Here is an 18,572-nt window from a genome sequence, read left to right on the forward strand (position 1 = left end):
GCAAGTTTTGGCGAAACAGTTTGGAAATTAGTTTTCCTAAAGGTTTTATTCGGCCTAAAAGTTTATCAGTATTGTAGGACAGGCTGAACCTTGTGATTCGATGACGAGGCGAAACCGTGCGCAGACTCGAGTGCGCTTTTGATCTTGAAGCGCGATGGTCATGCGAATGCGAGTACTGCAAATTAATTAGTCTGGTTGCACGGCGTGTGACTAATTAAAGCATTGTAAACAGATGTGCTTCGTGGACTCCACGTTTGTGGTCAGAGTTCAATTTTTTGAGCGCATGCGTGCTTTGTAGGAGAGCAGTTCAAGTCCGTGTCGTAGACGACCTTTCAAGAAGCTCTAAGTTAGTGGAGCGAACGTCATTCAGGATTTGCGTCGCCATTACATCCATCCATTACATTACATCCTTGGACAAACCATTGCGTTCATGGTACAATGGCTTCACTGATTCAATGCATTTGTTAGCATTATGCTTAGAAAAATATGGATTATAGTGGCGAGAATAAGTCACTCTTACATTTGACAGGGTTAAAAATCATGAGCTAGTCTTCACATTATTCCTGGTTGTATGTGTGGACGTACCACAATGCATTTTGATCAATGTTTCATTTGATTTGATTAATTCTATGTAAAATGTCATAAGCCACTCCACTCTGTGAAGGTGGATTCCCAGAGAAGCTGCTTAGTAGGTAGGTGCGTTGCTCCTCGGGAGTCTCCACGACAGGAGGGAAATTAACTTCAAAATGGACAACGGCAACTTGTCTTTCTGTTTTGTTTTTTATATACATTCATGTGGACGAAGGGACCGCCACCACTGGGGAATATGTGTTTCCATTTCTCGTGCTAGTAATCTCCGGCTCTTGGAATAGTGCAGCTGTAGGACAACAGTTACGCTATCTGCAACAGGCGATTTTTCAGCGCAACTCTTAGGCGCCCGTTTCTTCGGCGAGCACCGGCGTTGCCCCTCGTAACCGAGCGAATGAACTAACCGAAGGATGAAAGCAAACGCGGGGCGCAGCGAGACATCAAATACTGCGATAGTGAAAAGAGCGCGAGGCGGAAAGCAGTGGAGGAGGGTGCAATGGATCCATCACGCGGAATGTGAAGGAGGAGGTGATGGCGAAACCGTGAGAAGAAAAGCGTTATCCTGCCCAATACGCGCTACTAGATGGCGCCAGAGAAGCGCGCGTCGTCTGGATGGAAACAAAGCGTTGCACGAGTGAATGTCTGTCTGCGGAGGCTGCTCTGAATCGCGACCACGTGTCACCCACATAACGCCCCTCGCTATCTCCCGATTAGCGAAGCAGTCGCGCCACACATCGCTCCGTTTGCAACGTGCCGCACTAGACACATTGTATTAGAAAGAAAACGAGTAATTATTTCAAGAGAAATATTGGCTTACACACGGATAGATTATGGATAAGAAGTACCTTTAGGTACTTCTTATCCATAATCTATCGACCAATCCATCTGAATACAAGCGAGCTTCTTTGCTTCTTTCAGGGCAGTGGGGAAAGCTTATAAACGTTTCACGCAATGCCTTTAAATAGCAATAAATTTGTGTTCAGAACTTAATCCGAAATTAATCCACACGCACTTGCAAACTTGTGTCCGTTCTCTATAGTTAGGGAGCGAGCGTGCCTTATATTGTGCTTCATAGTTGATCGCGTCAACTATTAAGTAGGAATAACTTGCCAATTTGTGGGTCTGCCTTTGAATGGCCGGAAATTACCGATTTGGCGGCTGCTGGAGCACGTAAATACCGGCACACTCGCCGTGGTTGCCTAGTGGTTATGGTGTTGGGCTGCTAAGCACGAGGTCGAGGGATCGAATCCCGGACGCGGCGGCTGCATTTAGATGGGGCCGAAATGAAAAGAAAAAACATCCGTGTACTTAAATTTAGGTGCACGTTAAAGAACCCCAGGTGTTCCGGAGTCCCCCACCACGGCGTGCCTCATAGTCAGATCGTGGTTTTGGCACGTAAAACCCCCCCCATAATGTAATATATATCTAAGTCTGGCACTTTGAAGAACCGAAAGTTCCCGTGCTCTCGATTGCGTAATTTAAGAAAAATTGAAGAGCGTCTGTGACATTTTGCACAGCTCTTGGGCAGCGGTGATTGTAGCATTCCACGCCATATTTATAGTCTTTAGAGTTTAGCAGGCCATAGAACTCATGTTCGTAACACAGGGCACATAACGGCTCCACTTGTCCCAATGTCGGAATTATATTGTGAGACAGCATCATAAAGCATAGAAAAAGGTGAATTGACGTCGTTACCTTTTTCCCTTCTTTCACTTACGTAGCTTGTAACTTGCAATAAGTCAAGCAATCACACATCAACAGTATATTTTTTTTTACACCAGGGCAAGATTAACAGAAAATGCTGCATTAGCTGAGCAGCAGAGCATCATTACCGAAAGACTAGGCGAATGCAAATGTAACATACACAAAGAGCAACAAGAAAGTGCCAAAGCACAGACTCTGTTGCTGAGTTCCAGTCCCCTGTTGAATGGCAGTTGGCGCGTCTTTCAAGTAAAATAGGAACGTTCTACGCGTTTCGTGCAATAATCTGGCACTGGAGGAATATGTATTAAGAGTTCTCTGATGTCAGCGTGTTTTATTGGCATAAAATCAGCTGAAATCGCCAACAGCGAAACTTAACTCCACACATTTCAATACATGCCGCCAACCGCTTATCCCCCCCAACGCCGTGATGGTGCTGCGAGTTACAGTTTGATCTCGCGGCCACTATGCATACAGCTTTTTGTCGCTCTCATTTGGTGTACTACCGAGGAGCCACGCTTGCAGCGCCGCCGGCAGTGCTATTGACGACGCCAACGTTTTGTGACGCCTGGCCATCGTTTCTGCTGTGCCGCAGCATTTGCCTCGCCTGCACAACCGTACGTGACACTGAGCCTACATCCGGTGGAAACGGAAGCCATGTTAGGGATGATGTGCGGAGAAACATTAACGCTTCTACATTAATGCGGAGCACTGAAAATAATTACCGATTATTCTTTGATTGCGAAAGCAATTGCACGCACACTCCAGGCGCATTTCTGCCGTCGGCGGCGGCGTCGCCGTTATGTTCCGTATAAAGTCCAAGGGCGATAACACCGTCGTCGCACGCTGTATGCTGTATCTGCGAGTGAATGAACGCGAGGGGAGATGACGATCGCAGCTCAGTTTAGCGCACACAACGGCGGAAGGCTGAGAGGAAACGCGCAGACTTCCGTCGCGCGGAAAGCGGTGGAGGGATACGAGGGATAGCAGGGAGGGAGGGTGACGGTGTTATCCGGCAGCAACTGCGTATTTCGCGACCGCGTGCAAGGAGAACCGACGATCGCGGCTCCATCTCGCACAGCAGGGAGGAAAGCGGGGATGCAGCGCGGGAGGGAGGTGGCGCGGCGTCCTACTTCGGCAGCCAAATGCGTACTTCGCGCGCGCATATCTTGAAAGCGATCCGCAGACGGTGCATACGTTTGTGCGTGGTGCGTCCTCGACGCCCAGTTTGCGTTAAAGCGATGGACAGCACAAAAGTAACTTCGCTCGCTGCAGCTGCCGCGCTTCCTGACGAAAGCCTTTTGACAACTAGTGTCCGCGGTAATCGAGTGTGATGTGTTCATGTTCGCCTGTACACGCTGACACAGTGCTTGTTAATTTAGTAAGTAAGCGAATGTTTCTAACTTTATGCGGCTGATAAAACTACTATCCTTACTTCGTATAGCTGTCTGCTAATTTTCTTTCACAATCAATGCTTCGCCTTTCGGGTGAAACTGGGGCTCTCTTTATTATTCTATATTGCCCTGCGGCATTAATTAAACATGCGAAGCATTCATGTTATATGTATTTCTAGAATTTGTTGTATTCAATGAAGTCCAACAGGGATATATGACGTGGACCATAGATCCCCATATGGTACGCAGTCAGGTGGGCGGCATGAGTATAGCCCTACTTTTGACAGGTAGCGACGCTTTAATGAGCGCAGTCCGGGACAATTCCACAAGGTGTGCGGTAAATCTGCAGGCGCAGCTGGACGAGGACAGAAGAGACAGGCCGCGCCGAAGGTTGTGCTATAGACGGGACGCAGCTGGCCTGAATGCAGCACCCAGACATATCCTTCCCAACGCAGTTTTTCATCACAAAACAAACTCTCATGGTGTAATACAAAGCACGAACTAAGTTTTCCGGGCCCGGTATTCTCGGTAAACGAGGCACCTTCTTGATATTTGGTGAAAATGAGAGGCAGGTTTCGAGTGATAGGTATACATATTGTCAATTCGGCTTCGATGAACTTCGGTTTCTCGGTGTTGTTCAGCAACAGGCAGCGATCTTCGTGGCACGGGCAGCCAGTTGGACCCGGCTCGCATGCGCCACGCGCACGAGGTGTCACGCGAGGAGAAGAGGAAGACGGTTCGAGCCCAGTTTGGGAACGCGACTGCCGCGGATTTCTGCACGACCGCAGTGACTTTTACTTGTGGGCGTTCGCCTTTAATAAATATCCTTGTTTTACTAACATCGTTACAATATGTATATATATATATATATATATATATATATATATATATATATATATATATATATATATATATATATATATATATATATATATAGGCCATCTTTCAAGTTGGTGGATTACTTACGACGTTTCCAGTAAATTAGGCACATCCTCGGGTAACTAAACGAGGCATCTTGTTTATATTTTGTTAAAGTAAGTGACTTGTTATGGGCGAAGTGTAAGCAAAGTTCAGAGTGTGTTGGTTGACTATGGCCTTTGCAGTAAATTACTTATGCAGCCGCTGCAGAGCATTGTAAGCATTTTGCGAACGTCGCAGTATTTAGATCGCTATTTAGGGTAACATTGTCATCGATTTGTATGCGAAGTTGAATGTGCGCAGAATCATCACGGCCTTTCCAAAAAATGTGTTTAATTTAGTGTTCCAAACCATTACACAGCCGTTCTCTGCGATGTTTCCTAACGTACACGTGGCACCGAGTTTACATTGAGTATGAATTGGAGGGCCTAGGCCGACAGGCATAAAGTTTCGCAAAAATCTTAGTCCAACGTTTCTTGCAGAAATCTGCTCAGAAATAATTGCTGAATCCTTGTTCGGTCCCTATTTTCAGGCGTTATTCGAAACGCGCGCAGTTATTTCCCTCTGTCATAAAAAAACAGTGGCACCGACTTATTCGGTGCAAATATGGGATCACGCTGTGTCTGTTGTCCATGCAACGTTTAGTGTGTTTATTGCGAAACAACGGTTAATTACGGCGTTACACAAGCGTTACGTACATTCTTCCCCAGCTGTGATGGCAGAACAGCATGTGACATTCAGTTTTAATTTGCCCAGAATGGCATCCAAGTAAAAAATAATATGCAAGCAACATTTAAATTTATGTGGTTTATTTACACGCGATTGAAATTCTTAGCACAACTGCACGAAAGAAAGAGCTTCCCTGGTAGTTGAACTCTGAACAAATGTGCTGTTTACACACTTTTTTTTATTCGAAAGCAATTAAGAGCCTTCCTTCCATATATTGTTCGGCCATAGACGAATGTTCGAAAATTCCCAACATCAAATTCTTGAATAGAGTAGACTATTTTCATTGAAAATTTGAATATTCTCACGCACTCAGGATAATTTGGTAGAACAGTTTCCGTGTGTATTGCCTTTCTAATTGTCAAGTTTCTAAACTTTGATGTGGCGCGCCTCGTTCACCATAAGGTTTTTCTTTTTCCTTTACTTTGTTTACTTCAAGTGATGCCAGCTGCCGACAATTGTAAGCACTAATGGCAGGGCGCACAATGGGCTGGCAGGAAAAGAAAAAGCGAGAACAAGCCAACCAACAAACAAACAAACAGAAAAGGACACGTAGAATGGAATAACAAGCTTTCGTGAAAAATTTTATTCGCTATGTACAAAACTTCGCCACGACTGAGAGGGACGAGGTGCATATACATACACATCGAGCGTGGGTCATCAAAAAAGCATTTTTTTTTTTACTCCTTCCGAAGGCTTCACGGATGCGTTTTTACAAGGGTCCCGCCCCCGGGTCACCGGTATGATGCACACGGCCCGTTTTAAAGCAATTTTGGCCCCATTATGCTTGCATCATTATTCCATTCCTTACGAACTTATGAAACCGTAACGGATACGTAACGGTGTACAGTCGGCGTCAAAGGTCTGTGGACCGTGGAACCCGAGAAAAGGTTGAATATTTTTCATTCAAGTTTCTAGCCTGCATTCCGGTCACACACTACTCGGAAAGTCAATGTTTTCTCAGATCCCGCGGTTTGTAAAATTTTGGCGGCGACCGTATGTTTAAGAGTAACGCAGCTTATCCTGACTGAGTCCCTATTGCCGCAGCTGCAGCTGAACAAAAAGTGACGAAAAAAAAACGAAATGAAAGAAAGGGTCATCCATATCCTCCAGAGTTTCTTACAAAAATCGGTAGAGCGAAATCTGGCGCTGCAGCCCGTCCAACCCAGTGATTAACAACCGTGAGAAAGGAGCACGGCTCACGGATTTGTCTATGATTTGGCATGGCCTCGTTGAAGTGAACATCCATTGTTTTTTTTTTTCCTTGCGCTATGTTGTGTGCCAGTCGTACAACATTTCTTTAGAGCAATGTTGTTTTTCACGTTGATAAATACTTTGTTCTGTTTTATTTTTTTAGTAGGGAACAGAATAGTACAGAATACTTTATGTACTATTTCAACCGCAAAGGTCAGTTTCAGCATTTTCGTGTATGTGTACCGCCAGATATGGATGTCCTTTGAGCAGCGACAGTCACCATGGTCGAGTCGATTGTTTTAAATTTTTTACATGGTTAGGTTTTTAGTCGTAATGATCAGAAAACAATACGGTGATGGAATCTAGAATGTACATGAGGTCAATCAGTATCACACAGCAGATGTGAGAGGACAATACTAGCTTAAGAAAACAAAGTAGGAGAGCAGGGAATCGCGCTAGTTGGTTAACATTCAAGGTTCGAGGCAACAAAAGAGACGAATACGAAGACAAGGAGACACGTTCAGGGCCGTGTTTGACTTGGTTGGTCTTTATGTATGGCTCCTGCCCACTACGGTGACTTGGCCAAGAATCAGATGCATTAGAAGGATAATCAGTAAGAAATAAATCTTTAAAGAAACACTAAAGCGAACTTTTGATAAAATCTCAAGAAATTTAAGACAACATATGGTTTTAAGAATTCAACATGGAAGTCGTCCTAATTCAGACACAAGCTTCTCAACTGTTACGCCGACGTCCCTATGACAATGTCCTGGAGAGGAGGCTCCAATATCATGAGTGGCAAGGTTCAAATCAATATTTTAAAACCGGTTCTATTTTTTTTTTTACCGCAAGCAACGAGAAACGACGAAATATAAAAAAAGTTATCTATCGCTGTGTTGGTCGTTTAGCTTTCTTGGCCTTGCGCTGCCCCCAACCATGAAGAAAGCAGAAGGATGTCCGAAGCCAGAAGTACTAAGCTTAAACAAATCCGAGTGCCATCCATCATGCGGCGTACTGAGCGCTGTACCGGCAGTGTGTGCAGAGAATGTAGCGCCAGGTTTCCCTCTAGTAATTTTTGCATGAAACTCTATAGGGGGATAAACCATAGCAAGGATCAGCTTCGGGAGACCCTGCGATTTGCCGCATTCCCCTTATGAAACGACCATGAGTAGTGCGACTCGGGCTGCAGTCCCTCAAATAAAGCTTTCTCTCTTTTCGCACAGCCGTCATTTTGGATTTTGAAACCAACCACGCTGGCACATTTAGCCTATATCTCAACGTAGGGCGAATACGCCAGCGTGGCAAATATTCTGGGCTTCTGTCAATAATGCCACTCCCGCTCTCCCTTATTTTGCTCGATTATACCGATCAATTGTCGCTGGTCCACGGTAGTGCAGCCACTGAGAAACGTGCTGTTGTCCAGGTGCTCGTATGATATGGGACATGATTCGCGTTATACGGCGTCGGGGTCGCATTTGTTGAATGAGTTCTGATGACGCAAAAGGTTGCTCTTTGCTTGTAGCACCTTACTTTCCCGTTCGATGGCTGCAGCCGGACCGCAAACTGAAGTCATATTCTGAAAAGTCTTCGTTATTGCCGCTTGCACACCAACTCAAAATAGAGGACTTTGCGCGTTCCGAGCAATACTCACGGCCACGAAAAACACCGCAGCGCAAACCGCCGGCTCAAAAACGCAAACGCCACAAACGTCGCCTTCGGCACCAATGCGGCAAGCACAGGTAATCTGCCAGCAAATTGCCTGCGCGTTGACCGCATGCACTGGCGTGAGGCGAACGTTCAGACTTATTGGAATGATGCTTCTAAGACCTCAGCGGAACTCGATGTTCTAAGCTTAAACAAGGTAAACGGATCAATAGACAGTCCTAACCTGTCCGTATAGTAAACACATCGCGGTTTACGGAGTACCACTCGCTTGAAAGGCTGTAAAAGCGTTTATAACAACGCTTTGTATTTTTCTTGAATAACAAAGCTTAAGAGACGTTCTTTTTTTTTACATTAGCCTCGTCGAAATAAGAGCCACTTTACATTAGTGGATATTCATGGCATAAAGTAAAGTTGCATGGCATGACCGTTTCATGGATAGGCCGATGCGTTTTTTTTTTCTTTTTTTGCCAGCAGCTAATGAGCACAGAGCCCGTCATTGTAATAACAGCTACATGTCTGTGCCCTCTGCTTGAATTGAACGTCACAAGATGGTATGACCAGTGCATGTTGTCACGTCCACGTCTCCGATATCCCGTAAAGAATATTACGTCATACGGACAGGCTGAAACTCTCTAATACCGGAGTAGAAGCGCGCCCGACGAAGCTTCAAAGCGGGACTAGAATGCACATACCTATAATGCGGTATAAAGCGTACCGATGACGAAATACTATCGCTCTTTCCCTCGTGGTTAGCGCCCTGCAAGGGTATTGTGTACAAAAATAAAAAAACTACTAACAATGAGCATGCGAGCGTGCTGCAATTAACGTATAACTGCTCTAACATTTGAGTTCGATGGCATGCTGTACCGTTGAATCGACACTCTTGTTTTCGTAGAACTAACAATGGCAGGTGGCACTCAGTATAGTAATGATTAAAGAATAAAGCGTTTTTAAGAAAGCAGCTTCTGTGCATCTTGAGGTCCAATGCTTGTTCACCCTTACACCAGAGACCAATGTTCTTCATTCCGAAATGTAATTATCTACTGCCCCATGGAGCCTTATGGTGGAACAAATGAAGTAAATGAAGCTCTGATAGTGTGAACATTTGCTCCAATTTTTTAAAGTAGTTTCTTTAGAATACTTGCAGTCTTCCACAACCTCTTTTAGATATTTACGTGCCCCTATGGGGTGACAGGGACGCTCCGGAGGATGGCAGACCTTCCATCCCAGAACTTCCCGCGAATTGTAGCTGGCCCTTTCCTGTGGTTTCATTTGGAACCACTCAAGCTGTTGAAAGACCTTTGCCACCGATCCTATCCAGAGGTGCAAGCAACGGGGCAGCATGTCATACCTTCTTTCAATGCGCGCGACGCAAAACGTAAAAAAAATAAGAACAAAGCACTCGGCTCGACAAGGCACACGCCGCTAGCTCAGCAGCAGCGGCTCGATCCAGCCGCGCACCATGCTGCCGACGTCGACGCTGCGATCGAGCACGAAGGCGTGCCGGAAGCCCCGGTCGCAGAGGCGCACGTCCGCCTCGGGAAACGTCCTGCGCAGGTCGTCGTAGTACTCCACGGGGCTCCAGTGGTCGTTCTGGCCGTAGTACACGACCAGCTTGTCCGCGTGCCGCCCGATGGTGGCGTCGTCTCGCTCGCGCACGTTCTGTATGATGTCGCGCGTGAACACGAAGCAGGCCATGAGGCACTCGGGCCGGAAGTAGTTCTGCGCGCCGTTCAGCGACGTGCGGTGCGGCGTGGTGCACGCGGTGGCGATGTAGATGTAGAAGCGGATGAGCAAGTTCTGCACGGAGCGCGGCAGCAGCCGCAGAGTGGAGAGCGCGGCCACGGTCAGCGGCCGCAGGTAGGTGATCAGGGGGTTGATGAGGCCCACGCGCGGGCACGCGTCCAGGCTCTCGATGGCGGGAAACAGCAGGAACGCCTTGCGCACCTGCGAACGCGACAGTCGGGGCCACTGAACCACGTGCGGTAAATGGCTCGTTGGTGGACACGTTACTTTGGGGGAATTAGAACGCACACGTCTTACAAGGCGAATCGAACAAGCAGTAGGAAACCTTCGGTTTTACTAAAGGCCGGGCACTCCTAAGTTCGACTAAGTGAGGGAAACATTCTTGGGGAAAGAAAACAAATATCCCATTCACTAAGTGGAACCAACGTGAAACGATATTGAGAGTGTAATTGCTGCAATAATGACGGAACAGAGTAAAGAACAAAAAGGACCGTGTCGCCCGTGCCGTAGTTCTTGCTCTTAACTGTGCATTTACTAGCGACATTTATATCATTCGGTTAACGCCGGCTGGACGAAGAACACGTTCTGCAAAAGCACGCTTCGTTTAGCCACACACGAGGGGACTAATGTAGGCCAGTTATCAGAAACTTAATTCTAGCGTAGCTTGAATGTATTTCTTGCTCACGAGATGAGATAGCATATTCGCAATGTACGGGCGCAGAATGTTGTACACACGCTCCCTACTTTCACAACGGTCATTACCTGTAAGAATAGAGAACGCACGATAATAGACAGAAGGCCGCCGTACTGTTTACTTCCGCCGAAAACCTTTGCTTGCACAATTGCCCCGCTGAGCCATATGGTGTCTTTCCAGTGAACTATATCGTTATATGGTTCGTCCGTTCGCGCGACGTCTGAATATATTCGCCTCACTAGTGAAAACATGCGTTCTTCTCAAGAGGCCACACCATACACGGACGCACGCATTATACCGGTGAATATATGTACGCCTGCACGACTACGGTTATGTTCATGGTAGTTATGACCGGCAGTGTCTGGACTCGAATCTTGGTTGGTTGGGGCCGACGCAAACGCACATCTCATTAGCCAATTTGTGTATACATTAGGCGGCCCCAGATCACGAAAATTGTGTTCAGGGTCAACTACTACTCAACCAGGATTCTGGCGATGGCCAACAGAAAACAGATCAAGCTTGATCATGTATTAGCACAAGCTCTTGGGTCAGTTGGTGCATGATGAACTTGAAAAATGGGGTACCAGCGACACGCTAAGGACGCGCACACAAGGGAAAGGCGTTAGACACGGGCGACGGACGTTGGACTTCAAGCTGTCTGGACTTTCAACTGTCACTTGAAAGTCCAGCGCCCGTCCGAGCATAACACATTTTCCTTGTGTGCGCATCCTTTGTGTTTCGCTGGTACCCCATTTTTCAAGTTGAGCAGGTACTTATGAGGTATGACACATACCCCCTGTTAAGGGGCCGGCCTCGCGGCACGGAGGTTGTAGGCGCGCTAACGGGGGAGCACCTCGAGCGGTGCTTCGTCTTCTCTGTCGTCTCTGAAAGACAACGGTGCAGGTGAAAAAAGAAAGTATGTGCATAAAACAAATAAATAGGGCCTGTGGCACTTCTAGTACCGCGTTATATATAGGACTGGCAGAGGGCTTTCGTATACGAGTGGGCTGGAAAGCTCAGAGAGGGGAATGTCGAGTTGGAGAAATAGCTCCGACATCAACGCAAAGGCAAGAGCATAGAGTTCAGCTTATAGAAAGCGCGTTCGGCGACGCCCTTTAATTTCTATAGAAAACAAATAGCCATACTACTGCTCCTTCGCTTTGAGATAAAACTCGATATTACCTTTTTTTTTTTTTTGCACCCCGAACACAATTCAAGAAAATCGGATAAAACCACATTACTCTCCGAAATTTGCCATTTCATATATGATAATAATAAATGCAGGTGTTACAAAACCAATTGCCATTGCCAACCTTTTGTGAGCTAGTAGTCAAGATACATTATATTGTTATTAATATTAACATACTGAATATGGTATATGCCTTGATTCCTCTGAACACTCGAGCGAAAACAGGCCTTATGAAAATATAATATATTCAGCACCTACCGGCATTGAGTAAGCGATCACTTTTTCACTTTCTTTAGTAGCCGAGTTTATATGAACATAATGGCGCATTACATGCCACTTCCCGCTCATCGCATATAGAGGGTGCCCCACGTAACTTTAGCGAAACTTTAAAAAATATGCAAATGACATGCAGCTCGACAGAATCAAGGTAAAGTTGTTTGCCGTCGCTTGGTTTAATTCCATAATTAGTCTTAGTTAATTAATCAACTTCTCAAATGTTATAAGCAGAAGAAAAGTGTAAATGAGAAAAGTGTAGCGCAACATGAAAAACTCTCGACACAGCTATCTGTTGATCAATACGTGCTACATAAATGTTTTTAAGCATGAAAGAAGCCCGCGAATACACGAAAAGCTGCCGCACGACTGGCCGCTCGAGACTACCCTCCTCCTCCTTCCCCTCCCCCCAGGATGGGCACAGAAATACTGAAAGCAAGCTAATGGGCCTATAATTCTTGAGATCTTGAACACCTCCCTTCTTATGGATTAGCATAATGTTGGCATTCTTCGAGCTCTCTGGTACACTTCAAGTCGCGAGGAATCGCGTATGAAGGGCCACAAGCTTTTCAAGCTTGATATCCCCTCCATCTCTGATTAAATCGACTGTTATTCCGTTTTTCTCCTGTCGCTATTACCCGGATCATGTCTGACAAGGCCCTTCTAACTTCATCGCTAGTTATAGAAGGAGCCTCTGTACCCTGTTCGTCATTACTTCGAATGAAGGTAGCGTGGCTGCTCCGAGTACTGTACAGGTCAGTAAAAAAATTATTCTGCTGATTTGACTATGTCATCGAAATTACTGATGACGTTACCCTGCTTATCTTTCACTACATACATCTTGTCTTGTCCTATGCGAAGTTTTGTTCTCACTGATTTCATGTAGCGGCCATTCCTTACCACTTCCTAAATCTTTCCCACGTTAAAATTTAATATATCCCTTACATTATTGTTGCTGATGATGCAGTTTAACATTTCAGCGAATTCTATCTGATCTCTTGAGTTAGACTCTTTCATGCCTTGTCGTTTCTTTATTACGTCCTTTGCTACTTGGGAATAGCTACTGCAGGGTTGCACTGGTGCCTTACCTCCCACTTCGATTGCTGCTTCTGAAATAAGCCTAGTTACAGTTTTATTCATTACCTCGATGTTATCTTCATCTTCCTGTTCTAAAGCTGCATATTTGTTTGCGAGAACCAGCCTGAATTCGCCTGATTTTACCCTTCTGCGTCTATATTGGCCCGATTTTTCTTGACTAGTTTTACTATTTTTCTTTTGACCTTGAGAGAAATGCTAGACTTCACTAACCTGTGGTCCCTGCACTCTACCCTACCTAACACTTATACTTACAGCACTACGCTGAAATCGGCAGAGGGTGTGAAATCTATTTCATTTCTTGCTTCTCCATTAGGGCTTAACCCGCAAAAGCCGGTTTTTGTCGTGATCTCCCACAAACTTCCGTTGTACGGATGCAAGGGAACTTATGGCATCACAAGACATAGTGGGCACGTGTCTGGCCTACGCCTGCCCGCATCATTCCGAACGGGTAGCCGTTTTAACCTGTTTGCTCCCTTCAAGGGAACTGTATGCTGTTGTGGACTTTCGCTACACTTTATCTCACCATTTTGGCAGAAAATATAAATATTGGTCGCTATCTCTGTAGTTTCCCTCAGAACAGTTGTCCACATTCTACGGTCAGCTATGGTCTATCCAATGACCACAAACTGAGAGCTCGCGATGTCACTGCAACGGAACGGTGGCGTTACCTGTCATCACTGCAGCAAAACACGCCGCATGTTGTCGGATGGTCCCACCGTTCCATTCCAAAGAAATCGGCTCCTTTTGAGCCTTGTCGACAAGAAATTACGATTGCCTTGTATTGGCGTTGCTTCGGACAGCATTCCCTCGCACGCGCATCGACGCTCGACGCGTCAAATCTGTGACTCCGTTCACACATAGTACGCGCGTTAGCTTCACATGACTAAACTTCACCTTGTGTTTCACTGACGCGTGTGACAACCCTGCACACATCTCTCAAGAGCAATGGCAAAGAATTCAACGGAGCTGGCAGCTTCTGCGGTAATACACCCTGGTTCAGGGATGAAATAGTCCGTTCTTCCTTTTTCGTTCAAGTGCGAGCATCGCTCTCCTAGTTTACTCTATGTGAGATATTCGCTTTTTGACCATGTGTAAAGCATCCATAACTTTTGTTGCCGTATTCATGGCGTAATGGCAATAATTGTGCCCATCGCTATAGGTACACGTGCACCTTCAGTAGCTCTTCCTCGGCCAAATATTTAAAAGTGCATAATCTGACGCATCGCGCCTTCCTAGCGTTCTGAGGCGCGTAGCACTGCGAATGTCGCAAATGGGCCTTTGTTTTAGTGTTCGACGCAACAACTGCAGCCTGAGGCTCATCCAAGTTCCAGGCAGTCTTCTCCATGCTGTTTGTGCGTCGAAGAGACAGAGCGCTGTGAGTTTACTTCCTTTCTGTCCTTTGTCTATCTGTCGCGCTGAATTTTATAATTAGGAGACCGCCTGCAACTTCGATGGTCCTAGTGCCACCGTCACTAAGCAAAATATGCTGCGCGTACGTATATCCTAGCAGTCGGCAATTGTTAAGCAACTCACGTTGAGGTCCGGGGCCCTCTTGAGTATCTCGAGGACCATGTGGCACCCGATGGAGTGTCCAACCAGGATGAGCGGCGTCCCGCTGGGAATGTACTGCTTGATGAAGGCCATCTTGTGGCCGATCTGGCCGTCGCACGAGTACAGAGTCGGATGATCTGCAGGCACAACAGCATATGTTTCCGATCAATCGACTTATATTTTCACCGTCAGGCTTGCAAGACAGTCGTGTCTCGCGAAAGAAGGACCGTGCCATCACAGTGTTATCTATGTGGACATTTGCAAGTGTGGTGAATTGTTGAAATGTGAGCGTGCAGTAAGCTTTTCTTCACCAGATTTCGTCAGCATACGTAAAGAAAGCCACCATCTAAGGGGTGAAAGACTTGCAACATTCACTCTTGATTTCACGAGTGTTTTAAGAAAATCATAACACAGGCACAAATGCTGGTACTCTTCTTTCGCGATAATTTCTTCTTTCGCGATTTCTTCTTCTTCTTTCGAGTTAATCGCAATATGGTCAACATTAGAACTTCGTAAAATACGGAAGCGCACCGAGCAAACACGCAATTACTTTCGGTCAAAATAAATTTGGAATTTCCGAGCAAACAAATCTATAGCTATATTATACGTTTCCGACAGCGTACAATTAATGCGTTGAATTGAAACAACATGCCTTATAAAAATGTCGATGGCTTTTTGCGAGCTCCAAGGTGTAAATCAGATAAACTTTCCTGGAATTTGTATTATGTGCCACTGGCCTTACATTTACTTACATGAACGGCTAGCAAACCGGCGAAACCGTCAAATCACAGTGAAAACTGCTGAGTCCTCACTGTCATTCGGGGATCACGGAAAACAGCGTGACACTAAAACACTTAAACGCTCTCTGAAATTAATTATTACATCATCAGTGCATGAGCGCAATCCAGCAAACGTCGATTTCAGTCATCGTGTGCCACCGAAACTTCTCGAATTGCCAACCTTAGCTAACGCTAAACCACACGGTGCATTCTGCACGCGAATGGCGTGCGTCGGCATCAGCCGGGTGCAAGTATATGTGGCACTAGCTGTACGGCTTCTATGCAGTGGAGTAAGGAAACGTAGTCGTACGCGCGCGCACTCTTTCAAACTTATCAGCCAATCAGATTCCTGCACGGCGCATGTGGATCACTTGAATGTTTGAATCCTACGCAAGATACGCCACGGCCTGGCTCCCCGGTTTTAAGGTTAACATGGTGGCAAATTAATCGATCAGCGATTTCATCCACGGCTTGCCCAATTTCATTTAATTTATTTCATTTCATTTTGTTAAAGACCCCGTAGTAGGGCTATTACATAAGGAATGGGGATACAACATATACAAACAAGCGTTGTAATGCATTCAATTCTGCAAATAAAAAGTTGTTACATCTTCGACAAATTGTGAAGAGCAGGTGACGGCAGCGACTTGATGAGGAAGGGCATTCCATTATTTAGGTGCTCAGTAGAAAAACGAGGTTGAAAATGTATTTGTGCGTGAATGTAGTTGTGCTACCTGCTGGGGATGGCCAACGCCTCGTGACCGGCGCGTTGGGGGAACAATGTAGTGTGGCTGATGAAGCGCCGAATAGTAGCACCTATGGACGAGGGAGAGAGAGGCAAGGCTGCGATGAAAGGATAGAAGCGATCAGGAAGAATCTTTTCTTCAAGTATGATAAGCTGACGTAGTAATCGTATGTGGAATGAATATACCTGGAGGTGCGATTTCGAACTGCCTAAAGGGCATTGGCGAGATATGCTTGATGCGGATCCCAGACGGCAGATGCGTATTCAAGTTTCGTTCTTACCGATGATCTATATAGGCTAACAATGTTACATGCAATGGGGAAAAGCGAAGGTGACGTCTTAGAAATCCTAATGTTTTGTTAGCCGACGAACATTAGTTATAATGGGCGTTCCAGGTTAGGTCACTATCCAAGATCTCACCTAAGTATTTGCAGAATTCTACTAATTCCACGGTGACGTTACCAATCAGATAAGAAAAGCGAAGTGGGCGATGACGACGGGTAAATGAGACAAGTTTGCATTAATTAGAGCTGAGTGTCATGCGCTAAAGATCACACCATTCTTGTACCAGGTTAAGGTCAAATTGAAGAGCTGTTTGGTCAGTGATGGTATTGACTGCGCGATAAATACCGCAGTCATCGGCAAACATACGGATATGGCCGGACACATGCAAGGGTAAGTCGTTAATGTAAATTAAGAAAATAAGCGGGCCAAGGACGAACCCCTGTGGTACGCCTGATATGCCTGGTGCAACGCTAGAAGCGTGGTTATTATATGACACATACTGTGAGCGGTTAGATAAAAAATGCTCAAGAGACAGAACAACTGACAAATGAACAGCAGGGACGTTGACTAGGACTGAGCCCCGTTGGGTACCCTATACTGGGGAGAGGGTAAAGGGGAGGGAAATATGAAAATAAAAGAAAGTCCACTATGGATACCGATCGGTCACTCAGTCCGGATCACACACGGTGACTCAATCCGGTAGCTTTCAGATATCTCAGCAGCGTTTTTGTGGCCCTTCGGCGCAGCGATATATATGCGTTGGCCATGGTCCCAAGATTTTGTTCAAGGCGAACGGTTTTCTAACTGATTTAGACTTGTGCAGAGGTCACGTACGTCTTTCATTTTTCAAGACGGACAGTAGCACACTAGATGTTCTACAGTCTCCTCGACACCGGAGGCATTGCACTCGGCGCTATCAGCCATTCCAGACAAACACGTATGTGCAGTGGTGAATGCGACGCCTAAGCGTAAGCGGCACAGCATTGTTTCCTCTTTTCGCGGAAGCCCAGGTAACAGCCGCAGTTGCATAGATGGGTCGATGGGATGCAATCGATGTTGGGTGAATTCAGGCGTGTACCAGTTCTCCAATGTCATACGGTGCGCTAGCTTGCTTAACTGTTGGGCTGTGCCAGTCCGCGATAAAGGTACAGAAACAAGGGTTGCTCCTTCATGTACTTTCTTAGCAGCTTCGTTAGCGAGGCCATTGCCGGAGATACCGCAGTGGGAACCGGCAGCCACTGAAACACGAAGTCTATCGTGATCACATAGTGGTGCATTTCTCGTATCTCCGACACGAGTTGCTCACAGGACCCGCGACAAAGAGCTGGCAGAAGACATTGTAAGGCCGCCTTCGAGTCGAAGAATATTGCCCACTGATTAGCCGGTTCGTTGTTAATATAATCAATGGCACCTCGGAGGACAACAAGGTCCGAACCGGTTGATGTTGTCACATGAGAAATCATGTATCGGATGCTTAGTGATCGTGATGGTATAACCACTGCGCCGGTGGAGCCGGTCTGGATGGAAGAGCCATCCGTATATATGTGGACTCGGTCAAAGTAGAAAGTGCGCCAAAAATCCAGAGCTGCTTGCTTCAAGGCGAAGGTAGGCAAGTCGGCCTTCTTTCTTATCCCTGGAACCGTAAGACGCACTTGATGTTGTTTTAAATACCACAAAGCTGATGTTGAACGTGCTGAGGGTGTAAAGCCCTATGGTAAGGAGGCACCATGGATGCTGACCATGTTGGAGAATGACGCCTATGGCCATCGTTCTGGCAGGCAGGCAAGAGAGCTTGACTGCATCCGTGAAACATGACGAACATGGGCCTAAGCGTTTCGGTGCTAATGTAAGTCGTGACCGGATGGTCTTGAGCCATTATAATGGTTCATGCTGTTGATTAGCTCCGCGGAAGGCCTAGGCAAACACGTAGTGCCTTCGCCTGCACGCTCTGAAGTTCTCGAAGATTTGACTTGCATGTCTTAGCAAGCACGGGAGAGCTATAGCGTAGGAATCCGATAAAAAGTGC

At 46.2% G+C, this 18,572-nt stretch overlaps 1 protein-coding gene across 2 annotated transcripts in view; it reads right to left on the reverse strand.

Moving 5' to 3' along the window:
* Positions 1-5,890: 5,890 nt before the first annotated feature.
* Positions 5,891-18,572, reverse strand: part of LOC142583160 (lipid droplet-associated hydrolase-like) — an 85,264-nt gene continuing 72,582 nt past the window's right edge. For both annotated transcript variants that reach the window (XM_075693510.1, XM_075693509.1), the window contains 2 exons: positions 14,720-14,874; positions 5,891-10,133 (listed from right to left, as the gene is read on the reverse strand). In XM_075693510.1, the coding sequence (XP_075549625.1) occupies positions 9,612-10,133; positions 14,720-14,874 (677 nt within the window). In that variant the 3' untranslated portion in view covers positions 5,891-9,611. The remainder of the gene's footprint in view (positions 10,134-14,719; positions 14,875-18,572) is intronic.

The sequence above is a fragment of the Dermacentor variabilis genome, chromosome 5 (genome assembly GCF_050947875.1).
Source record: "Dermacentor variabilis isolate Ectoservices chromosome 5, ASM5094787v1, whole genome shotgun sequence".
Lineage (NCBI taxonomy): Eukaryota > Metazoa > Arthropoda > Arachnida > Ixodida > Ixodidae > Dermacentor > Dermacentor variabilis.